The sequence below is a fragment of the Heterodontus francisci genome, chromosome 8, assembly GCF_036365525.1.
Source record: "Heterodontus francisci isolate sHetFra1 chromosome 8, sHetFra1.hap1, whole genome shotgun sequence".
NCBI classification, from domain to species: Eukaryota; Metazoa; Chordata; class Chondrichthyes; order Heterodontiformes; family Heterodontidae; genus Heterodontus; species Heterodontus francisci.
The window spans coordinates 53,641,065-53,667,293 of record NC_090378.1 but is presented as its reverse complement, the minus strand read 5'-3'; the positions used below and the strand labels follow the sequence as shown (position 1 = coordinate 53,667,293).

The 26,229-nt window shown below is 44.8% G+C and overlaps 1 protein-coding gene across 2 annotated transcripts in view; it reads right to left on the bottom strand.

The window, feature by feature from the left end:
- agbl4 (AGBL carboxypeptidase 4) overlaps positions 1-26,229 on the bottom strand; it is a 1,307,642-nt gene that overhangs the window by 929,318 nt on the left and 352,095 nt on the right. For both annotated transcript variants that reach the window (XM_068036420.1, XM_068036421.1), the window contains exon 4: positions 25,756-25,850. In XM_068036420.1, the coding sequence (XP_067892521.1) occupies positions 25,756-25,850 (95 nt within the window). The remainder of the gene's footprint in view (positions 1-25,755; positions 25,851-26,229) is intronic.

Sequence of the window (26,229 nt, the reverse complement as noted above, 5' to 3'; positions counted from 1 at the left end):
ATACACCATTCTTGTGGCGTGAAGATCATCAGCATGCGTTCGATTCATTAAAACAGTCATTTTCTGCTGAAGTATGTTTAGAATACTGCAACCCAGGAAAGAAACTACATTCAAAGTAGATGTTTCACAAAAGGGTCTGGGAGCATGTCTGCTACAGGAAGGTAGACCAATTGCGTTCAGTTCTAAAAGTTTGTCACACAATCAGGCAAACTATTTAAACATAGTATGAGAAACAATAGCATTAGTGTTCAGTATCACTAGATTCCTATTTGGCAACCACTTTGTTGTTGAGACTGATCACAAGCTGTAAGCAATGATTTGGCAAAAAACACTCACCAACGTGCCAAATCGACTCCAACGACTGCTAATCAAAGTACAGAGGTACGATTATGAGGTGCAATACAAACCTGGAAACCTCATGGTTGCATCGGGCACATTGAGCAGGTTACTCAAACCCCAAGAAGACAAAAAAAATACCATTGGATGTCCAAGTGGATGAAGTCGACGTGGAACTAGAAGATGTGTACACCATTGACCTAATGCAATTTGGACAGAAAAAAACGTGAAAAGCTACAAAGAGAGACTTCCAGAGATCCTGTCCTCAGGGTATTATGGCACCTCATCATTAGTGGATGGCCAGATACAATGCAAGAGACCTTAGAAACATATTGTAACAAATTAAGGATATCAAGTGGAGTCATTTTCAAGGCAGGCAGTTATAGATACCAAAAGCACTTCTTCAAGATATCCTTAACCAATTAGATAAAGGTCACATGGGCATTGAAAGATCAAGCCAACTCGCATGTGAGACAGTTTATTAGCCAGGGATCAGTAATGACATAGAACGAGCAGTGAGCATATGCGATGCATGTCAAGAGCATTAGCTGAGACAACACAGAGAGCCACTTCATCCTCATGATGTTCCATCACAGCCATGGTCAAGAATAGCTACTGACTTTATTTACTGTCAGAGGTGATGGCTTCTTACTTATTACTGACTACTTCTCCAAATTTCCTATCATTTGCCAATTGAGGGATACATCAACTGCATCGGTAGCAAACACAATGAGTGCAATTTTCAATCTTTTTGGTTCCCCGGAGGAGATAGTGTTGGATAATGGTCCATAGTAAGCCATTCCAAGACATGTGCTCAAAGTGGGCTGTAAATCACGTTGCATCATCTCCGTACTATCTAAGGTCAAATGGACGAGCAGAAAGGATGGTGCGGACAGGAAAGTCACTAATCTTGAAATGTAAGAAGACCAATCAAGACATTCAAACAGCAATGTTGGACCTACGAGCAACACCACTAGATATGGAATTACCATCCCCAGCAGAGATCATGTTCGGAAGACAAGTCAGGACAACCTGGAAGAGCAGAGCAGAGCGCACCTGGCAGGAATCGGCATCGGAGAGGGAGAGGATAAATCCAGGCTGATGCTCGAGTCCCACACTTACCTGGAAGAGCGGAGCGGAGCGGACCTGGGAGGAATTGGCATCGGAGAGGGAGAAGATAAATCCAGCTTGAGGCTTGTGGCCCACACTTACCTGGGAGGATAAAGACAGACACAGTCCGGAGTGTTTGAAAAAAACATCAGTGACATCACAGAAAAACTGCAAGCTGATTGGTTGGTGAGTAACTGCTGTTAGGGAATAGCTCTAAATAGCTGGCTTAGTAACTAAGGTAAGAAAGGTCTACAATTTATTTTCATATACAGTAAGTAGTGTTTTTTAGGGAGTTCTGTAGTAAGGCAGACCAGGGAAGAAGGGCCCGAGAGTAATTATTTGATCAGAGGTGAGCTGGCAAGATGGATACAGAACTGGCTCGGTCATAGAAGACAGAGGGTATCAGTGGATGGATGTTTTTCTGAATGGAGGGATGTGACCAGTGGTGTTCCGCAGGGATCAGTGCTGGGACCTTTGCTGTTTGTAGTATATATAAATGATCTGGAGGAAAATGTAGCTGGTCTGATTAGTAAGTTTGCAGACGACACAAAGGTTGGTGGAGTTGCGGATAGTGATGATGATTGTCAAAGGATACAGCAGGATATAGATCGGTTGGAGACTTGGGCGGAGAAATGGCAGATGGAGTTTAATCCGGACAAATGTGAGGTAATGCATTTTGGAAGGTCTAATGCAGGTAGGAGGTAAATGGCAGAACCCTGAGGAGTATTGACAGGCAGAAAGATCTGGGTGTATAGGTCCACAGGTCACTGAAAGTGGCAACGCAGGTGGATAAGGCAGTCAAGAAGGCATACGGCATGCTTGCCTTCATCGGTCAGGGCATAGAGTATAAAAATTGGCAAGTCATGTTGCAGCTGTACAGAACCTTAGTTAGGCCACACTTAGAATATTGCGTGCAATTCTGGTCGCCACACTACCAGAAGGACGTGGAGGCTTTGGAGAGGGAACAGAGGAGGTTTACCAGGATGTTGCCTGGTCTGGAGGGCATTAGCTATGAGGAGAGGTTTGAAAAGCTTGGATTGTTTTCACTGGAACGATGGAGGTGGAGGGGCGACATGATAGAGGTTTACAAAGTTATGAGCGGCATGGACAGAGTGGATAGTCAGAAGCTTTTTCCGAGGGTGGAAGAGTCAGTTACTATGGGACATAGGTTTAAGGTGCGAGGGGCAAAGTTTAGAGGGGATGTGCGAGGCAAGTTTTTTACACAGAGGGTGGTGAGTGCCTGGAACTTGCTGCCAGGGGAGGTGGTGGAAGCAGATACGATAGCAACGTTTAAGAGATATCTTGAGAAATACATGAATAGGAAGGCAATAGAGGGATATGGGCCCCGGAAGTGCAGAAGGTGTTAGTTTAGGTAGGCATCAAGATCGGTGCAGGCTTGGAGGGCCGAATGGCCTGTTCCTGTGCTATAATGTTCTTTGTTCTTTGTTGATATTAAGTATCTTCCAAAAGGTTTAATTTAAAGGGTTAAGTCATGGCAGGAGAGCTCAAAGCTGTGGTGTGTTCCTCATGTTCTATGTGGGAAGCCGGGAACAATTCCAGTGCTCGGGACCAGTATGTGTGCAGGAAGTGTCTCCAGCTGCGGCTCCTGGAAGCCCGGGTTTCAGAACTGGAGCGGCGGCTGGGGACATTGTGGAGCATCCGCGAGGCGGAGAGTATCGTGGATAGCACATATAGAGAGGTGGTCACACCGCAGGCTCAGACTCCACAGGCATGAAGGGAATGGGTGACCACCAGGCAGAACAAGAGGACTAGGCAGGAATCTCTTGTGGCTATTCCCCTGCAAAACAGATATACTGCTTTGGATACTGTTGGTGGAATGGCCTCTCAGGGGAAAGCAGCACCAATTTGTTGCACCACGGTTGGCTCCGCTGCACAGGGGAGGAGTAAAAAGTGTGGAAATGCAAGAGTTATAGGGGATTCAATTGGAAGGGGAATAGACAGGCATTTCTGTGGCTGCAAACAAGACTCCTGGATGGCATGTTGCCTCCCTGGTGCTAGGGTCAAGGATGTCTCAGAGCGGTAACAGGACAATCTGAAGGGAGAGGGTGAACAGCCAGTGGTCATGGTACACATTGGTACAAATGACATAGGTAAAAAAAAGGATGAGGTCCTAAAAGCAGAATATAGGGAGTTAGGAAGTAAGTTGAAAAGTAGGACCTCAAAGATAGTGATCTCAGGATTATTACCAGTGCCACGTGCTAGGCAGAGTAGAAATAGCAAGATATATCAGATGAATACATGGCTGAAGAGATGGTGTGAGGGGGAGGGTTTTAGATTCCTAGGACATTGGGAACGGTTCTGCAGGAGGTAGGACCAGTACAAACTAAACGGGTAACACCTGGGCAGAACCGGGACTGATGTCCGAGGGGGAGTATTTGCTAGATTGGTTGGGGAGGGTTTAAACTAAAATGGCTGGGGGATGGGAACCTTTGCAAGGAGTCAGAGGAGTGAGGATCAAAGACAAGAACAAAAGACAGTAAAAGGAATAAGAAAAGTGATAGGCATAGAAATCAAGGGCCAGAATCAAACAGCGCCACAGTGAAAAATAGTGGGAAGGGGACAAGTAATGGTAAAAAGACAAGCCTTAAGGCTTTGTGCCTTAACGTGCAGAGCATTTGCAATAAAGTAGATGAATTAATTGCACAAATAGATGTAAACGGGTATGATATAGTCGGGAGTATGGAGACACGGCTGCAGGGTGACCAGGGATGGGAAATGAACATCCAGGGGTATTCAGTATTTAAGAAGGACAGACAAAAAACAAAAGGCGGTGGAGTTGCACTGCTGGTTAAAGAGGAAATTAACGCAATAGTGAGGAAAGATATTAGCTCTGACGATGTGGAATCTGTATGGGTAGAGCTGAGAAACACTAAGGGGCAAAAAATATTAGTGGGGGTTGTATATAGACCCCCAAACTGTAGTGGTGATGTTGGGAATGGCATTAAACAGGAAATTAGAGACGCATGCGATAAAGGAACATCTGTAATTATGGGTGACTGTAATCTGCATATAGATTGGGAAAATCAAATTAGTCACAATATGATAGAGGAGGAATTCATGCAGTGTATACGGGATGGTTTTCTGGACCAATACGTTGAGGAACCAACTAGAGAACAGGTCATCATAGACTGGGTATTGTGAAATGAAAGAGGAATAATTGACAATCTAGTTGTGCGAGACCCCTTGGGGATGAGCGACCATAATATGATAAAATTCTTCATATAGATGGAGAGTGACGTAGTTGATTCTGAGACGAGGGTCCTGAATCTTAATAAAGGAAACTACGAAGGTATGAGGTGCGAGTTGGCGATGATGGATTGGGAAACGTTACTTAAAGGGATGACGGTGGATAGGCAATGGCAAACATTCAAAGAGTGCATGGATGAATTGCAACAATTGTTTATTCCTGTCTGGCACAAAAGTAAAATGGCAAAGGTAGCCAAACCATGGTTTACAAGGGAAATTAGAGATAGCATTAGATCCAAGGAAGAGGCATACATATTCACCAAAAAAAAACAACAGACCTGAGGATTGGGAGCAGTTTAGAATTCAGCAAAGGAGGACAAAGGGATTGATTAAGAAGGGGAAAATAGAATACGAGAGTAAGCTTGCGGGGAACATAAAAACTGACTGTAACAGTTTCTATAGGTATGTGAAGAGAAAAAGATTAGTGAAGGCAAATGTAGGTCCCTTACAGTCAGAAACAGGGGAATTTATTATGGGGAACAAAGAAATGGCCGACCAACTAAATGCATACGTTGGTTCTGTCTTCACAAGGAGGACACAAATATCATACCAGAAATGTTGGGGAACACAGGGTTTAGTGAGAGGGAGGAACTGAAGGAAATCAGTATTAGTAGAGAAATGGTGTTGGGGAAATTGACGGGATTGAAGGCCGATAAATCCCCAGGGCCTGATAATCTACATCCCAGAGTATTTAAGCAAGTGGCCCTAGACATAGTGGATGCATTGGTGGTCATCTTCCAAGATTCTATAGACTCTGGAACAGTTCCTACAGATTGGAGGGTAGCTCATGTAACCCCACTATTTAAAAAGGGAGGTAAAGAGAAAGCAGGGAATTATAGAGGACTCAGCCTGACGTCAGTAGTGGGGAAAATTCTAGAGTCCATTATCAAAGATTTTATAGCAGAGCACTTGGAAAGCAGTGATAGAATTGGACAGAGTCAGCATGGATTTATGAAAGGGAAATCATGCTTGACAAATCTACTAGAATTCTTCGAGGATGTGACTAATAGAGTTGATGAGGGAGAGCCAGTGGATGTGGTTTATTTGGACTTTCAGAAGGCTTTCGACAGAGTCCCACTTAAGAGATAAGCGTGTAAAATTAAAGCGCATGGGATTGGGGGTAATGTATTGCGATGGATAGAAAATTGGTTGGCGGACAGGAAACAAAGAGTAGGGATAAATGGGTCCTTTTCCGAATGGCAGGCAGTGACTAGCGGGGTACTGCAGGGATCGGTGCTCGGACCCCAGCTATTCACAATATATATTAATGATTTAGATGAGGGAACTAAATGTACTATCTCCAAATTTGCAGATGGCACAAAACTGGGTGGGAGGGTGAGTTGTGAGGAGGATGCGGAGAGGCTTCAGGGTGATTTGGACAAGTTAATTGGTAAATGCATGGCAGATGCAGTACAATGTGGATAAATGTGAGGTTCTCCACTTTGGTAGCAAAAACAGGAAGGCAGATTATTATCTGAATGGCTATCAACTGAGAGAGGGGAATATGCAATGAGACCTGTGTGTTCTCGTACACAAGTTGCTGAAGGTAAGCATGCAGGTACAACAGGCGGTAAAAAAGGCAAATGCCCTTCATAGCGAGATGATTTGAGTACAGGAGCAGGGATGTCTTGCTGCAATTATACAGGGCCTTGGTGAAGTCATACCCGGAATATTGTGTGCACTTTTGGTCTCCTTATCTGAGGAAGGATTTTCTTGCTATAGAGGGAGTGCAGCGAAGGCTTACCAGACTGATTCCTGGGATGGCGGGACTGACGTATGAGGAGAGATTAGAACATAGAACAGTACAGCACAGTACAGGCCCTTCGGCCCACGATGTTGTGCCGACCCTTTAACCTACTCTAAGATCAAACTACCTACATACCCTTCATTCTACTATCATCCATGTACCTATCCAAGAGTCGCTTAAATGTCCCTAATGTATCTGCTTCTACTACCACCGCTGGCAGTGCATTCCATGCACCCACCACTCTCTGTGTAAAGAACCTACCTCTGACATCTCCACTAAACCTTCCTCCAATCACCTTAAAATTATGCCCCCTGGTGATAGCCTTTTCCGCCCTGGGAAAAAGTCTCTGGCTATCCACTCTATCTATGCCTCTCATCATCTTGTACACCTCTCTAACAAGTCACCTCTCATCCTTCTTCTCTCCAATGAGAAAAGCCCTAGCTCCCTCAACCTTTCTTCATAAGACATGCCCTCCAGTCCAAGCAGCATCCTGGTAAATCTCCTCTGCACCCTCTCTAAAGCTTCCACATCCTTCCTATAATGAGGCGACCAGAACTGAACACAATATTCCAAGTGTGGTCTAACCAGGGCTTTATAGAGTTGCAGCATAACCTCGCGGCTCTTAAGCTCAATCCCCCTGTTAATGAAAGCCAACACCCCAAACGCCTTCTTAACAACCCTATCAATTTGGGTGGCAACTTTGAGCGATCTATGGACGTGGACCCCAAAATCCCTCTGTTCCTCCACACTGCCAAGAGTCCTGTCTTTAAGCCTGTATTCTGCATTCAAATTCAACCTTCCAAAATGAATCACTTCACACTTTTCCAGGTTGAACTCCATCTGCCACTTCTCAGCCCAGCTCTGCATCCTGTCAATGTCCCGTTGCAACCTGCAACAGCCCTCCACACTATCCACAACTCCAGCAACCTTTGTGTCATCGGCAAACTTACTAACCCAGCCTTCCACTTCCTCATCCAAGTCATTTATAAAAATCACAAAGAGCAGAGGTCCCAGAACAGATCCTTGTGGAACACCACTGGTCACCGAGCTCCAGGTTGAATACTTTCCATCTACTACCACCCTCTATCTTCTATGGGCCAGCCAATTCTGTATCCAGACAGCCAAATTTCCCTCTATCCCATGCCTCCTTACTTTCTGAATGAGCCTACCATGGGGAACCTTATCAAACGCCTTGCTAAAATCCATATACACCACATCCACTGCTCTTCCTTCATCAATGTGTTTTGTCACATCCTCAAAGAATTCAAAAAGGCTTGTGAGGCATGACCTGCCCCTCACAAAGCCATGCTGACTATCTCTAATCAAACTATGCTTTTCCAAATAATCATAAATCCTGTCTCTCAGAATCCTCTCCAATAATTTGCCCACCACCGACGTAAGACTGACTGGTCTGTAATTCCCAGGGTTATCCCTAATCCCTTTCTTGAACAAGGGAATAACATTTGCCACCCTCCAATCATCTGGTACTACTCCAGTGGACAGTGAGGACGCAAAGATCATCGCCAAAGGCACGGCAATCTCTTCCCTCACTTCCCGTAATATCCTTGGGTATATCCCGTCTGGCCCCGGGGACTTATCTGTCCTCATGTCTTTCAAAATTTCCAGCACATCCTCCTTCTTAACATCAACCTGTTCGAGCATATCAGCCTGTTTCACGCTGTCCTCACAAACGACCAGGTCCCTCTCACTAGTGAATACTGAAGCAAAGTATTCATTTAGGACCTCCCCTACCTCCTCCGACTCCAGGCACAAGTTCCCTCCACTATCCCTGATCGGCCCTTCCCTCACTCTGGCCATCCTCTTGTTCCTCACATAAGTGTAGAACGCCTTGGGATTTTCCTTAATCCTACCTGCCAAGACTTTTTCATGTCCCCTTCTAGCTCTCCGAAGTCCGTTCTTCAGTTCCTTCCTGGCTGCCTTGTAACCCTCTAGAGCCCTGTCTGATCCTTGCTTCCTCAACCTTAAGTAAGCTTCCTTCTTCCTCTTGACTAGCTGTTCCACATCCCACATCTCTTGTCATCCAAGGTTCCTTCACCCTACCATCCCTTCCTTGCCTCATCGGGACAAACCTATCCAGCAGTCGCAGCACGTGCTCCCTAAACAACCTCCACATTTCTGTCGTGCATTTCCCTGAGAACATCTGTTCCCAATTTAAGCTCCCCAGTTCCTGCCTAATAGCATTGTAATTCCCCCTCCCCCAATTAAATATTTTCCCATCCCGTCTGCTCCTATCCCTCTCCATGACTATAGTAAAGGTCAGGGAGTTGTGATCACTATCACCGAAATGCACTCCCACCGAGAGATCTGCCACCTGGCCTGGGGATCGTTGCCAAGCACCAAATCCAATATAGCCTCCCCTCTAGTCGGCCGATCTACACATTGAGTCAGGAAACCTTCCTGAACACACCTGACAAAAACTGCTCCATCCAAACTATTTGCACTAAGGAGGTTCCAATCAATATTAGGAAAGTTGAAGTCACCCATGACAATAACCCTGTTACTTCTGCACCTTTCCAAAATCTGCCTCCCAATCTGTTCCTCCGTGTCTCTGTTGCTATTGGGGGGTCTATAGAAAACGCCCAATAAAGTGACTGCTCCTTTCCTCTTTCTGACTTCCACCCATACTGACTCAGTAGACAAACCCTCCTCGACGACCTCCCTTTCTGCAGCTGTGATACTATCCCTGATTAGCAATGCCACTCCCCCACCTCTTTTACCTCCCTCCCTATTCCTTTTGAAACATCTAAACCCCGGAACATCCAACATCCATTCCTGCCCCTGTGATATCCAAGTCTCCGTAATGGCCACAACATCGTAGCTCCAAGTACTGATCAATGCTCTAAGTTCATCACCCTTATTCCTGACACTTCTTGCGTTAAAATAGACCCATCATACTGGCTGCAACTTTGCCCTGTCAGCTGTCTAACCTTCCTCACAGACTCTCTGCACTCTGTATCTGCCTGTTCAACAGCTACCCCATCCACTGATCCGTAGCTCCGGTTCCCAGCTGCCTCTTTTTGTCCCGGGCTACTTGCCGTCCTTTCACTCTCCCACCTTGTATCCTTCTCGGGTTTGTGGGGGTGACAGACAAAGGGTTTGGGCTAATGCACAAACTCAAAATCATCAGCAATTTTCGCTGCCTGTCTGGCCCTTGAAACCTTCTGGTTCTCTACATGGGTTCATACCATAGGAGAGAGTGAATTTTTTTAATTCTTCCAGGAGAATTAGTTCTCTAAGGTTCTCAATTGTGGCTTCCATCTTTAATGCCCATATCCAATGATCAAAATTAATTTGCTTCACCCTCACAAATTCTATATAAGTCTGCCCGGCCAATCTCCAGAGGTTCTGAAACTTGTGGCGGTAAATTTCAGGGACTAACTCATACGCAGTGAGAATAGCCTTTTTTGCCATCTCATAATCTGCAGAAGCCTCCTCAGAAAGCATGGCAAAACTTCATGAGCTCTGCCCATCAACCTGCTTTGCAGAAGCAGTGCCCAGCTTTCCTTTGGCCATTTCATTTGTTTGGCTGTCTTTTCAAAGGAAATGAAAAATGCCTCCCTTTCCTCAAACTTAGGAAGGGCTTTCACAAATTTAAACTGCTCTCCACTGGATCTTGGACTGGAGATGGATCTTTCCCCACCCGAACTTTCACTGGAGTTAGGAGCACCCTTTTGTCTTAGTTCCATCTTTTTTAATTCAAATTCCCTTCCTTCTTTTTCACTTTCTCTTTGAAATTCAAGCTTGAGTCCTTCCAATTCTATTTCTTTTTCTTTTTCCTTGTCAAGTTTTCTTAGTTCTTTTTCCTGTTCAAGTTTAAGTTTCTCCCTTTCTAACTGAATTTTAGCTAATTCAACTTCACTCCCTCTGATTTGGCTTCTTCCAATTTCAAATGTTGGGCTATTACTTCAATTATTTCTGCTTTTTTAGATCCTGATTTCAATTCTAACCCCAATTGTGCTGCCAAATCCTTTAGATTACTCTGAGGGATACATCCTCCTTCCCCAGAAAAGCTTCAGTAACAGTAACAGACATTCCAGTGGTGTAGACTTTATGCTATTACACAAGAAACCTGGTTCCTTTATTTTCCTTTTTCAATTATTATTACCCCACTTACAATCAAACATTGTCGGCATTGGGTTTAATCCCGACAAGAGCCCCCAATTAATATGTTACCGCTAAGGTGGGAGGAGTGCATTGTTAATTCAGCCCCACTTCTCCACAGATCACAACATATATTTAAATTTTCCACTTACCGAAACCATCAATCAGATACTCTACTTTTACCCCAGAATAAAGCATACCAACCAGGTTTCTTTAATAAACAACAAAATTATCCATTTATTATACCCAAGTCTTAACCAATAATAAAGTAAACATAAATGCAAATTGAAATATTAAAGCCCCCTTATTTATCCCAGCTCTCACATACACAACCATGTTGGGCGGCACAGTGGCGCAGTGGTTAGCACCGCAGCCTCACAGCTCCAGCGACCCTGGTTCAATTCTGGGTACTGCCTGTGTGGAGTTTGCAAGTTCTCCCTGTGTCTGCGTGGGTTTTCTTCGGGTGCTCCGGTTTCCTCCCACAAGCCAAAAGACTTGCAGGTTGTTAGGTAAATTGGCCATTATAAATTGCCCCTAGTATAGGTAGGTGGTTCGGGAAATATAGGGACAGGTGGGGATGTGGTAGGGAACATGGGATTGGTGTAGGATTGGTATAAATGGGTGGTTGATGGTCGGCACAGACTCGGTAGGCCGAAGGGCCTGTTTCAGTGCTGTATCTCTAAACTAAACTAAAACAACCAGTTAACTGGGAAAAAAAAGGATTTTTGTTTGCAGCTTTAATAAAAGAAATAGAAAGAATAAACACAAAAACTTAGACAGAAGAGAAGTGTCCTTTGTTTTGGTGAGGTGCCCCAAAGGCGAATAGATGGCTGCCACTAGGAATCTTCCTAGAACAGTTCTTTCCAGGTGATGTTGATGAACAGTCTGGGTAGGCTTTCAAAAGATGCAGCTACAGAAGGCTTCACATAGGTCTTACATCAGGTGTGCAGCAACAAAGGTTTCAATTTTCACACATGCGATGCAAAGTTCCTTCAAAGATGTAAAATTTCTTCAAATACAGGAGGCAACAGTACAACTTGATGCAGGAATTCTTTAAAGAGAGAGATAAACAGGGTCTTCTTCTGTTCTCCTGGCAGATCAGGAAGCAAACTTCTTTCTGTTCTTGGCCAAACACCTAATGGCTTTTTTAAGTTAAAAATGAAACAAAAACTGTTCAGCAGTAATCCTGTGCCATCTATAAATTGTGGTCTGTCATTTCCTTGTAAACATCTGTCACTTCAGGTCATAGCACAACCCCCTGCTATGGGTTTACTTGAAATCAGATGCTTTCCAGTAAGAACTGTTTACTGTTAACCTTCTGTTGACTTTCCTTTTAAGAAAACCACCCAAAGTTCAGCTTCTTCAAAATTCCAGATGAAGCAATGTCCACAATCCAACTATAATTTCTTAAAACGTCTTGTACAAAGTAAAATAGAGCTGTGTGGAGTTTGCAAGTTCTCCCTGTGACCGCATGGGTTTTCGCCGGGTGCTCCGGATTCCTCCCACAGCCAAAGACTTGCAGGTTGATAGGTAAATTGGCCATTATAAATTGCCCCTAGTATAGGTAGGTGGTAGGAGAATTGAGGGAAGATGGGGATGTGGTAGGAATATGGGATTAATGTAGGATTAGTATAAATGGGTAGTTGATGGTCAGCACAGACTCGATGGGCCGAAGGGCCTGTTTCAGTGCTGTATTTCTAAATAAAAATAAATAAATAAAATAAAATAGAAGCGCTCATGTAACAGATGCATCCGCCCAGAAATCCGATTCTGTGATGTCAGTTTCAGATTTAGTCAGTGGGGGTGTGGGGTGAAGATCTGAGGTGCTGTTGCTGCCCCGATGTGACGGACGCATAATTTAAATTGGTGAACAGATAGTTATAATATATTTGCATGTAATTGAAAGCTTGGAATTGTGGACAACAGGCAGCCCTCACATGCCTTCGGATCCCTGGCCATTGAAAACTGGTGGCACCAAGGTGAGGCCTCAGTGCCATGATAGGAAGGCAGCCATGATTAGCACTGGATAGGGGAAGAAGGGGGAGTGGAGGCCATTATCGGCCTGCAGTGTTGTATGCTCTGCACTTATGGCATGTTGACGAGTGGCATTACCAGGTGGGTGTGTTGCCAGGTGGCATTACCGGGTGGCCATACTGCTGGATGATCTGCATGGGTGGACATACTATCGGGTGATCTACACAGGTGGCCATACTATTGGATGAGAGGGTTGACTCTCAGTAATTGTAGGCACTGAAGGCCATTAGTGAGATAGCTGAGACGGGTAGCAAAGGCAAAGCTGACAAAGCAACATCATCTCTGCAAGGACAGCAATCTGGAGGCCAACTAATCACATGGCATGGGTCTCATACACCCTGTCTTTTTGGACCCTTAGGGTGTGATGCAGAGCCTCCGATGGAGGGAGGGCCAGGAGGTAGCTGCGTCTGCCCGTGAAGCTCCACGAGAGCAGCAGTAGCCAGCCATACCAAGTATGGCCCACCTGCGCCAGAGTGTGTTCTGGACTCGAATCAGCTACCTCCAAATGTCCAAGAGGCATTTTCGGTGAAGCCTATGACTCTCCAGGGAGGCAATCACTAGGCGCCATGCTACAGCATGAGTTGTGACCTATGGGATTCGGGGGGTCACCCTATACCCATGGCCTTGAAGATCACTGTGGCACTTAACTTTTACAAGTCTGGACCATTCCAAGAATCCACTGAGGACATGTGCAGCATCTCCCAGGCAGCAGCCCACTGCTGCATCAAGGAGATGACCAATGCCCTGTTCAAGAGGGCTGACGACGATGTACGATACCAAACCGACCCTGATAGTGAGGCCAAGAGGGCCATCGGATTCAGGGCATTGCTGGATTCCCCCAACTACAAGTGTGATAGATTGCAAGCATGTGGCCATCAAGGCTTCAACGGACCAGCCAGTTGCCTTCATCAACAGAAAGGGCTTCCATTCCATCAACAATCAGTTGGTCTGTGATCACCGAAGGTATTTCCTTCAGGTGTCTGCCCGCTTCCTAGGATGCTGCCACAATGCCTACAAACATCAACAATATCAGGTGCCACAGCTTTTCATGCCCCTCAGGGATGGATTAATGGGGACAAGGGCTTCCCAGTGATGCCATGGATATTGACATCTCTGAGGAACCCTCGCACTGCAGTAGAGGACAGGTACAACACTTGCCACGGCTCCACCTGAGCAACTATCGAGCAAGCCATTGGGCTGATTTTGAAGATGAAATTCCGGTGCCTGAATCGATCCGGTGGAGCCCTGCTGTATGCCCCAAGGAGGAGCTTGCATACTGAGCTGGTCTGCTGTGCTCTGCACAATCTAGCGCTGCAGAGGGGGAGAGGCCTTACTTGAAGAGGACATGATCGACTGGTGCTCCTCAACCAACAAGGAGGACGTGGAAGAGGCCAATGAGCAGGCAACACTGGATGTTGAACCTTTTGCACAGGAGGCCAGGCACATTGAGTGACGGGCCAAGGAGGCAAGAGACAGTCTCATACATAGCTGCTTCCAGCCACGATGATGGCCTCTCATTATGAAATCAATAAAGACTCACCTCAATGCATTCAGTATGTCACCTTCTTTCGACATGGGTTCCATGCTGAGCACCCAACTTCAAAGGAATGAAGGAATAAACATTTTGCAAAATGAATTTTAACTTCACGAACAAAAAAACTTTATAACACAAAACAAATGGCAAATGTCAAACACTGGCGAAACCACAATTGTGTCCAGGTGGTTTTCTTTATATGTTTTAAAGTGCTTCATTGAGGTGTGACCCCTGCGCTAGCCCCTGGGCTGGAGGCATGCTGCTGATCATGTTGCCCCTTGGCTTGGGAAGACTTGGCAGGCGTCCTCTGGCTGCCTGAGGGTTTCCTGTACAGGTGCTGCACTCTCCTCAGGCATCGCAGCTACTGGAGTTTGACTCAATTGCGGAAGGGCTGAGGCACGGTGTGCACACTCAGAGTGCCTTGAGGGGACCCCCAGCTGTGGAGGTCAGCCTCTCCACCTCCTTTTCAAGACTCACTTGAACCTCCTTGCTGACCAAAGAAGGATGAGGATCAGGAGAAGACTCCAGGCACCTTGTCCTTCTCTCGCTTTGCCACTGGTGCATTGAGCTCATGGCCAAAGCGATGGTGTGCAGGTCTGCACACATCTGTGGGATCTGGATCTCCATGAGGGTCGCCAACTCAATGGAGGAAGTCATGTGCTCACATGCCTGAGACATGGCAGCAGTTATGGCATGGATGGACTCCTCCATCCTCCACTCATGGCTGCACATCGACTCTGGAATCTCCCGCCAGATGTTGCCTTACCTCTCTCTACAACTCCAGCAAGTCCTGTGCTGTCGAAAGCAGAGGCTCATCATCAGCTTAGGGCTCAGCTTGAGCTTGGCCACCCACAGCCCTCCAACTGTCAGAGGCCTCGGTTGTTTGCTCGAGAGCGTGTCCAGTGCTTTCACCAGCTTGTGACCCTGCTTCTAAAGCCAGGTGTAAACCCACCGAGGTGAAAGTAAATGCGCTAGTGGAAGGTGCAGGAGAGTGATGGTGCATCCTCTGACTGCTCCTCCTCAGAGGTTGACTGCTATTCCCCTTCAGATGTATTCTCCTGTGGAGGCCAACCTGTGTGAGAGAACACAAACATCTGTGGGTTAGGCTGTGCAGATCTCATTTTGATATCCATGCATGATATGGATCTCCAGAAGTAGGTTGGATGTTGATTGAAGACAATCCTCACTCTCTTGTGCAGAGACTCTAGTCTCACCATCCACTATCGAGTGGCTGCCCTGGGTACCCCTAACTCCAGTGCCTCCTCCTCAGCTGTTGAGAAAGGCCGTATGACTGGAATTCCTCCATCAGTCCTTAAGATCTCCCTTTTATGGGCCCGCTTGTCCTGCAAGTGGAAAGAGGTGGATAGCAATACTTTGTAGAAAAAGCAACAGGACAGTTCTTCTAGTTGGTAGTCCCTCATCGCCTGCTGGGGTTTCCTATGTAGCTCACCCTCACGTCAGCTCTCAAAGGAGTGAATGGCGGTGAGCTATGAAAGAAGGTGGCCTGTGGCTGCAATGCAGCCACGTATCTGGCAGGATGTGGTGATGCCTAATCCCCTTTGCTAGCACCTTTGTGGTGCCTCCCTCCACATGTCCCACTTCCTCCTGCATAGCCACAGGCATTCCCCAAAAAGCAGAGAGGGGTGCAGCACTCATCTTGGCAGAATGACTCTCTACCTGCACTGTACTCATGTTCAGGGGGATGATTGCATGGCTGCTTACCTCCTCTCCATTCTCCATCCAGGCTTGCTTGGTAAGGCGGGAGGAATTCTTCTTGCAATCCCTGGGGAAGAGGACCTCCCGTCTTTCCCTTGTACCACTAAACTGTGGGGCCACCCTGTATCTTGCCTCTGTCATACTACAGTGCCCTTTTCCGGGGGGTGAGAGGAGGGGAGTTCCAGAAGTCACTCCAAAACTGTTTTCAACAGAGAACAGGAATAGCAAATGATGCAAAAGCAGCAATTAAAGCAGGGCTGGCAGGGCTTTAAATATGGCGCCATATGGAATCATTTGGCGCCTCGAAGCCCGCCCCATCCCATGATTGGACAGGTCTCGCACCTCCATTATAATTGGCCGCCCGCCGCGCCATTGCGGTGGGCTCACCACACATGTGACGAGTAGCGACAGCGCCTACTTCCAGGTCCACTGCCGGAATCCACGACGGGAATACTAAATCCAGCCCGCAGTGTGTGATAACTGGCAAATTATAGTTCTCACACGGTTTATTAGGATTTCACAGATTCTGTGTAAGAGAGAATACCACTAGCAGAGAACAAGTGTTCAGATTTCATGTGCACTGCTGAATAGGTAAAAAGCAAGTGAGCTGAAAACTCATGACTGTTCAACCTTCTACACATACAAATCTCACAAGGGTAAGCACTTTTGCTGACAGGAATTACCAGATTAAGATGTCACACTAGTTATGGGAATACTTTATTACATCCAATTAGATTTTACAGAATAGGGATGATTATCTCATCATGTCACAGTACTGTTAAGTCTGGAACACATTGTATATGCAGCATTGAAATTGCACATATTTTGAAACATTAGCTCATTTAAATAAGTCCTCTGCAGCAGAGTTAGTATAGGATCTTGCCCTCTAATGTCCTATCCTGCCGCCCTAGCTTCTGCACCCGTGTGCCCAGTGATTCGCCACACGATGACATCCACTTGCCTAGCCGCTAAAGTGTTGCTGGGATTGAAATAAGACAATGGAATTCTTGTTATTTGAATCTGATTTGTTGCCCTCATTACAAGGTTAGCTTGCTTCCAAACTAATGCTACTTTCACAGTGCCCATTGATTCACTCATAATAACTGTCAACTCCTCACAAATCTGCTCTCAAGTCTCCTTGCTCATATTGCTTATATCTTCCCTTATAGGTGGAGGAAGAAATTGCTCAGAATATGAAGAGACAGTGATAAAGATGGATGTGAATCCATTAAAGTCAGATGCAGGTGTGAATATAATGGATAAGAAGGAAATGGCAGACTTGTTAAATGAGTACTTTGTATTTGTTTTCACAGTGGAACAAAAGGACAAGGGAAACTAAAAGTAAGTCAAGAGGGAGGCACTCTTAAGGATGACACCCGAACAGAGATTCTATCTATCAAGCAAGACTGAACAGGCTGAGACCCTTTTTTTTAGAAAAAGACAAGGCTTAGGGGTGACCTAATATAGGTACTTAAAATTATAAAGTGAGTTTGATAGGGTAGATGTAGAGAAGATGTATCAACTTATAGAGCAATCCAACACTAGGGTTCACAAATATAAGATAGTCAGTAATAAATCTAAACAGGAATTCAGAAGAAACTTCTTTGCCCAGAGAGCAGTTATAATGTGAAAGTTATGATCACATGGAGTAGTTGAGTCAAATAACATTGATACATTTAAGGAGAAGTTAGATAAGTACAGAAAAGAGCAAGGAATAGAAGGATATGCTGATACAGTTATATGAAGTAGGGTGAGAGGAGGCTCATGTGGTGCATAAACACCAGCATAGAACAGCTGGGTCAAATAATCTGTTTCTGTGCTGTAAATTCCAAGTAATTTAGTGGTTATAATTTAAATGTAAAATTGTAATGGAGAAAAAAATGGGACTGAAGACAGACAAATCTCCAGGATCTGGTGGTGGTTTTCACCTCAGGGTATTAAAAGAGATAGGCGTAGAAAGTGAAGAGGCATTAGTCATAATTTTTCAAAACTCTCTTGCTTCACGAATTGTACCTTTGAATTGGAATACTGTAAACATTACTCGACTATTTAAAAATGAAGGAAGTGAGATGCCACCTTCCATATCAATGCTTCTGATATGTCTTGCTCTTCCCTGAACCGAGGATTTCCCTCTACATTGTTGACAGGATCCTTGACTATGTCTGTTCCATTTCACGCATTTCTGTTCTCACCATTCTCCCCAATGTCCCAGAACCACAATAAGTTTCCCTTTGTCCTCACCTTCCACTCCACCAGCCTCCACATTCAAAGAATTATTCTCTGCCATTTCTGCCACCTCCAGCCTGATACCACCACCAAGCACATCTTCCCCTCTCCTTTCAACATTCCAAAGGGACCATTTCCTCCACGACACCCTGGTCCACTCCTCAATCACCCACAATCTCTTTGCCTGCCACAGCACCTGCCCATGCAAGCAGAGGAGATGACATTTTACCTCTTCCCTTCCCACCCTCCAGGTCTCAAATATTCCTTCCAAGTGAAACAACAATTTATTTGTACTTCTTTCAATTTCGTATACTGTATTCGTTGCTCATGATGCAATCACCTCTACAATGGGGAGACCAAACACAGTTTGGGTGACCTCTTTGCGGAACACTTCTGTCAGTCTGCAAGCATAACCCTGAGTTTTTGGTCACCTGTCATTTTAATTCTCCACCGAACTCCTACTCTGTTCTTGGACTCCTACACTCTTCCAATGAAGCTGAATGCAAGCTCAAGGAACAACACTCATCTTGCAGCAAGGCACTTTACAGCCTTCCAGACTCGACAATTGAGCTCAACCGTTTCAGAACATAACCTTTGCCCCCATTTTTTTGGGCGTGATGATTCTGTTATTCTCATTTACACCTCCTCTAGAATGATTTTTTGTTTCTTTATTTGCCTCATTACCATCTCCTTTTCCCATGCACCATCATACTTTTTGTCACTTAACTTCTTCTATCTTCCACCTAATACAGACATTCCCTTTTGTGCTTTAACAAAAAGAACAAGAACAAAGAACAGTACAGCACAGGAACAGGCCATTCGGCCCTCCAAGCCTGCGCCGATCTTGATGCCTGCCTAAACTAACACCTTCTGCACTTCCGGGGCCCATTTCCCTCTATTCCCATCCTATTCATGTATTTGTCAAGATGCCTCTTAAACGTCGCTATCGTACCTGCTTCCACCACCTCCCCCGGCAGCAAGTTCCAGGCACTCACCACCCTCTGTGTAAAGAACTTGCCTCGCACATCCCCTCTAAACTTTGCCCCTCTCACCTTAAACCTATGTCCCCTAGTAACTGACTCTTCCACCCTGGGAAAAAGCTTCTGACTATCCACTCTGTCCATGCCGCTCATAACTTTGTAAACCTCTATCATGTCACCCCTCCACCTCCGTCGTTCCAGTGAAAACAATCCGAGTTTATCCAACCTCTCCTCATAGCTAATGCCCTCCAGATCAGGCAACATCCTGGTAAACCTCTTCTGTACCCTCTTCAAGGCCTCCACATCCTTCTGGTCGTGTGGCGACCAGAATTGCACGCAATATTCTAAGTGTGGCCTAACTAAAGTTCTGTACAGCTGCAGCATGACTTGCCAATTTTTATACTCTATGCCCCGACCAATGAAGGCAAGCATGCCATATGCCTTCTTGACTACCTTATGTACCTGCGTTGCCACTTTCAGTGACCTGTGGACCTGTACGCCCAGATCTCTCTGCCTGTCAGTACTCCTAAGGGTTCTGCCATTTACTCTATACTTCCCACCTGCATTAGATCTTCCAAAATGCATTACCTCACATTTGTCCGGATTAAACTCCAACAGCCATTTCTCCGCCCAAGTCTCCAACCGATCTATATCCTGCTGTATCCTCTGACAATCCTCATCACTATCTGCAACTCCACCAACCTTTGTGTCGTCCGCAAACTTACTAACCAGACCAGCACTTTCCCTGCCTCTGTACTTGCTTAAAACCCGTTACATATCTAATTTTTTCCAGTACAAATGATAGGTCATTAACCTGAAATGTTGGTCAGGATTTAAAGAGGAGGCGATGGCCCCACCCACCAGCTGGAAAGTAGGGGTAATCTCATCTCTGCCAGCCCTGGAAGCCACAACACTATTTGGATGGCTCAGGCAATTAATTGCCTGAGGTCAGGTAGTGAATCACTGGGCGGGATGTCTTGCCCCCAAGACATCCAGCCAATCAGAGGGCTGGCAGCTCTTCAGTCCCAGCAGCGCCACCACGAGTGGTGACCAATGCTGGGACTGCAGCAGGCCCAGACCCAGCCAGCAATGGAGGCCATGGAAGTAGGTAAGTGAGGTCGGGACTCAACGGGGCAAATCAGCCAGGCCCCTGCGAAGGGAAGGGGGGGCGGGGTCGATCATGAGGGGGGGCGGGGGGAGTCTTCCAGCAGGGGTGGCCCATTCCCGCGGGGGGGCCCTCAGTGGGGCATACGATGCCCAATCAGGAGGAATACCACCCAGCCCACAAAAAGACGACCAGTTTAACTGGACGGCCTCCCTAGGTAGCAAAAATACCACCAGCAGCGGGAAGAGGCCTTTAAGTGCCCATTAATAGACCACATGAGCCTCAATTGGCCTATTGGTGTGCAGGCCGGCCACTATCTCCCCCGCTGCTGGTAAAATGCCAGCAGTGGCGGGTAGGCAACGGGCACAGCATCCCCCACCAGCCGACCTGATTTTACGCAACCCCCCATCCCCCAGCCCACTCCCGAGGGTGGGGGAGCAAAGGTCCAGCTGTTAACTCTGTTTGTCTCTTCACAGCATGACTTGCTGAGTATTTTCAGCATTTTCTGGTTTTATTTATGTAAGTTGTGTAGATGGGAGCAGAAAATTACAAGGGGCATAAAGAGAATAATATTACAAGTAAAGTTGATTATGGGAATGTGCAAAAACGGGGGAGATGATGGCATAGTGGTAATATCACAGCACTAGTAATTCAGAGGCCCAGGCTAATGCTCTGGAGACATGGGTTCAAATCCCACCACACCAGCCGGTGGAATTTAAATTTAATTGATTAATAAAAGTCTGGAATTGAAAGCTTGTCTCAGTAATGGAAACTATCATTGATTGTCATAAAAACCCATCTGGTTCACTAATGCCCTCTAGGGAAGGAAATCTGCCATCTTTACCTGGTCTGGCCTACATGTGACTCCAGACCCAAAGCAATGTGGTTGTTTCTGAAATGCACTCTGAAATGGCCCAGCAAGCTACTCAGTTAAGGGCAATTAGAGATGGCAACCCATGCTGGCCTTGCCATTGATGCTCAGATCCCATGAAAGAATAAAAAAAACTTTGAATTTGAGAAAAACAAATAAGAATATTTTCTTAATGGCGAGATATTAGGAGATGTGGAAAAGCAAAAGAATCTGGACGTTCATGTACATAATCATTAAAAACCAGTGCAAATGGAAACAAAGTAATCAAAAAGGCTCATGGAATTTTGGCCTTTATCTCAAGCCAGCTGAAATTCAATGGGGAGGCAATGATGCTTCAGAGCCTTGGCCCAATCTCATCTGGAGTACCGTATTCAGTTTTAGGCACAAAACCTCAGGAAAGATATGGAAGAAGCTTGGAATAGGTACAGAGCAGTATCACCAGAACTGAACTAGGACTGAAAGGGTTAAATTATAAGGATAGCTTGCATAAACTTGGTTTGTAATGTCTTGAGTCTAGAAGGTGGAAAGGTGATCTGATAGAGATCTTCAAGAGAAACTAATTCCTCTGGTGGGGGTATCAAGAAGGCATAATATTAAAATTAGAGCTAGGCCATTTAAGAGTGAAATCAGGAAGTAGCTTTTTACATAACTGTCATGGTCCTGTAGTTTTTTTTTCCGGGAAGATGCGGTTTGGCTTTAAGGTTTGCAGAGGATCCGTATTGCTTTAAGAACCAGCAAGCCTCAGGAGAATAGAAAGGTGCATTTTCAGTTGCCATTAGAAACAGCCATTTGGAACAGCCATTTGGAGACTGCAATTCAAAGGGTGCATTCTCGTTACCATAGATACAGCCACTGGGAGTGAGTAGCAAGCGATACATTTGTTCAATTCAATTTTGAACTGGCTTTTAGTTGAAGACAGTTTGTTCTAGCAGAACACACAGACTCAGAGGACACAGACAGCTGTGGTGTATAGCACACCTGAAAAAGAGCTCTCAACCATTTAAACTGAAGGAATAGGATTTTAGTCTGTTTAATTATTATCTCTCAAAATTCTAAAAATGTCAAGCCAAAACAGAGATCTCTGGTAATTTAAATTGAAGAAAGGGAAATTAGACTGTGACAACCTGTTATCCCTCAAAAACTCTAAAGTCAGCTTGATTCTATTGAAAGTGTTTGCAAGTTGTTAATTGTTGAAATTCGCTGGAGAGGGAAAGCAACACCTGCTGTTGAAGTTAGACTATGGACTGTTCTACTGTGGAAGAACCTTTTTTCCCGCATCAGACAACTGTGAGGACTTCAAGCAACATTCTGTGATGACTTCAAGCAATATTCTGTGAGAACTTCAAGCAACATTGGACTGTAAATTTGCAAGGACTCAAATTTTTTCTATTTTAAATGTTTATCTCTTCATAGTGTTTAAGAATTTAGATCTTCTAATTAAAGAGTTAATTTGTTGATTTAAAGACACCTGGTTTAGTTAGACTCATTCGGGGGTTAATATTTGGTACAGTGGGCTGGGTCTTTCTTCAATTTGAAAAGTTTTTAAATGATATGTTAGGCGATCTGTGGAGCGACGGGATTGAATTATCAGTGCGTTTCTCCCACCACAATCAGAATCGTATATTTTGATTGGGGGCTTCAACTGGAGCGGTTGGTTGTAACATAACGAATAGTGAAAATCTGGAAATCTCTCCTAAAAGGTTGTGGATGCTAGGTCATTTGAAATTTTCAAGACTGAGATCAATAGATTTTTGTTGGGTAGTGTAGCAAGAGATATGGATCAAAGGCAGATAAATGGAATTGAGGTACAGATCAGCCATGATATAATTGAGTGGCGGAACAGGCTCAAAGGGCTGAATTGCTTGCTGCTGTTCCTATTTTCCTAATGCTTACTGTCCTTTGCTTGACCTCTACCTAATTCTATATGCATCTTTTATGGTCATAAATATATGAAAAAGGGTGCAAATAATTAAAGTTGCAGTGAAACGGATTGTGGGCCTGACAGACCTGACATTTAACAGGCTGAATTCTCCTCCTGTTGGTGAATTAGCAGCAGAGTGAAAACAAAGCTTATCAATGTGCATCTGTCGCTGACCCGCTGTAATTTCTTCCTGGGGCCCTCATTTGTGTGCAGTTCGGAATTGGAGTATGACCCTCCTGATAGGTTTTCTATTGCTAGTATACAGGGAAATGTAGTTCTGGTGCAGCACTTAAAAGTAAGATATCATCACTTTCTGAACTGCAATGAATAAGGACAGCACTAACGCCTGAAGCAGCAACAGAAGCGGCATCCTCTGGGTGCGAGTGAGCAGCTGGAAGGGCCCTCAGATTTTCAGATGCATCTCTGTAGGTCTTGCTGTCTGACATGCGAGCCTGAAAGGGAAGTCTTCTCAGCAGTGTGAGCAGGAAGACCCTTAAGAGGGTGATGCAGGCTGTCTGAAAGGAGGTGGCAGGGGTAGTCACATCACCCTGCATAACGCCAAGAACTGTGCAGGAACAGGTTCAGTCATCTCACAATGGTAGACAAGGTAAATCATGTCTTTATCATTTATGGACCTTGCAGTCAGTTTCTTACTTAACCTATTCTTTCCCTCTCAGCATCTGAGTGTCAAAGGTACTCACTTCTGCAAGGCAACCTCTGTAAAAATTCAAAACTATTCTCCACTCAAAACTATTCTGCCAACTCACAATGCCTTTTTTATGCTTGGGATGTGAACAATGCTGGTGAGGCCACATTTATTGCACATCTGTAGTTGACCACTGGAGCCTTCTTCCTAGCAATGCTGCTGTTTCTACAATGGTGGTAGGTAAGGAATTCCAGATTAATGACCCAATGGGGATGAAGGAGTGGTGATACATTTCCAAGTCAGGATGGTATGTAAAGTGGAAGGGAACAAAGGATGATGGAGTTCCCATGACATTGTTGCTCTTGTCCTTCTGGATGGTTGAGGTCACAGGAGAGAGCTGTTGGAGTGCATTCTGTAGATTATATGCAATGCAACCAATTAACTGATGTTGGAAAGGTAGATATTGAGTGCAGGGGCACAATTAAGCAGATTGCTCTACTTGATGGTACTGACCTTCTTGAGTGCTGTTGTAGGTAGGAAAGAGGTCAAAGTTATAATCGAGGCGAAGTGGTGATTGTGGTTAGGTAGGTCAAGGTCACAATCGTGAGGGTCACGGTCACAATCAAGGGGGTGGGGGGCACCTGTGAATCATGGCTGGTAGCGGTCCCCAGTTTTAATATGGGATTGGCTGGATCACTCCACCTCTGCCTGGCTCGCTATTCAGTTAAGTATTTTTAAGAAACATACATTTGGGTGGCAGTTTACAGTGGTCCCTTTAAGGATGGCTGGTAAGGCCGCATGTAGACCTGGTTTTCCAGGCACCAGCCGGCTAAAGGGAAATCAATTTTGCAGAGGGGGCCTCACTTGTATATGCAAAGGGCCCACTGCCTGTTTCTGATGTGGGCCCTGGATGCCTACTTTGCTTGGTTTCATGGTGACAACTTCCAAAATATTTCAGGGTCTCCAGATAAAACCTATTTACTTCTTGGCTCAATATTACATCATGCACTCCATTTGGGAATACCCCATACTCTATTCTGAATAATTATTATTCTTGAATAATTACAACTTTTGAACAAAAGTATCAATGTTACCAATTCTTAGGGGGAGGGTCCAAATATCTTAAATTAGCTATATTCCAATGTTTTAAGCATCTTATAGAGCACTATAAGTTGCATTTTAACTAGACTTTACAGTTGCTAAGATATTTAAGCCAATGCTTAATTTCAGTTTTCATGCATAACAGATTTTCCAATACAAAATTGCTACTTGAACTTTACAATAGAATGTCATTATTCTGATGCTTCATGAAATAAAACTAACAGTTCTTTCAAATGTTGCAACTGAACTTAATGTCCATTAACAAACCTAGGGGCAGATATTCGTTTTCGCCCATTTCCACTGCTGCAGAAACATTGCATGCCTGAACCGAGAGGCCTGGGACCTTATCTACACATTCAGGGTGGGGCATCAGTGCCTGTCGAGCCTCCACAGGCATTTTGCCCGACGGGAAAAAAATCAAATCAGGGACAGATGCCTCGCTAGCAGTGGCCCTCAGGTAAGTCCTGGTTTGGGAGGTGGTGCTGGAGTAGAGGCAATCGCAATAACTGGAGTCGGAAGTGTACTCCTGCTCCCCCTGGCTCCACAGGAAGATCTGAAAAGACCTACCTTTTGTTGGTGGCTGCAGAGGTAGAATTCTGAGCAGAGCAAGCCCAATGTCAGCTTTGTGTGTCCAAAACCAACTTCAGCAAGGGGACCTTCAACAGGCGTTAGGCCCTTCATTTACATATCCAACAAGCCTAGCACCTGTTTTAAACAGCTTTCCAGGACGCTTACAACCTGGGCCCAACAAATTTAGCAGTTGGCTGATGTCTGTGCAGATTGTGAGCAGGCTGTTCCACTGATAAATTGATATAAGTTGTGCCCATTTTACCCTGCAAAAATGGGCGTAATAGATATCAATTTCCACCCCCTATCCATTTGTAGCAATGCCATAGCCCTTCATTTTTATTGTTGATAAATTAAAAAATATTTTTGCTATACCAAACCTAGGCCTATGTTTAAATTAATCCGAGCAAAGGGAAATCCAACATTTTTGTTGCCACAATGATTTGTAACAAGCAATTAAGTTTTTTTTTACCATTTTGATCTGCTGGTAGATTTCACAACTGGAGTCATTCCATCTCTGTAGAGACTCTTGGTTTTGCTGAAGTTGACAATGTTGAAAATTACCCTCTATAAAGAAATAAACAAAATAAGTTGATTAAAAGCCAATACTGTTACGTAAAGTATTTCCTTAAAAATACTATGGTCTATGTCAATACATAATTAATTGTTTGGGAAGTTCAAGCAACTGGAAGTTACATTTGAAATTACATTTTTTTAAAGTTGTATGACCTATAACCATCATGCTAAAAAGTAGTAATACTCACATTAAAATAGGTATCCAGAATCTAATTGAAGAATTACTGCTGTTTTAACATTCCCCTGTTATCTAAAACTTGATTACATTTATGTTTAACTCTCATTGTTCACAATACATAGCACAATGTTGTCATTTTTCAAATTGCAATGGATGAAGAAGTTGAATGAATTTAAAAAATAGCAACTAAAC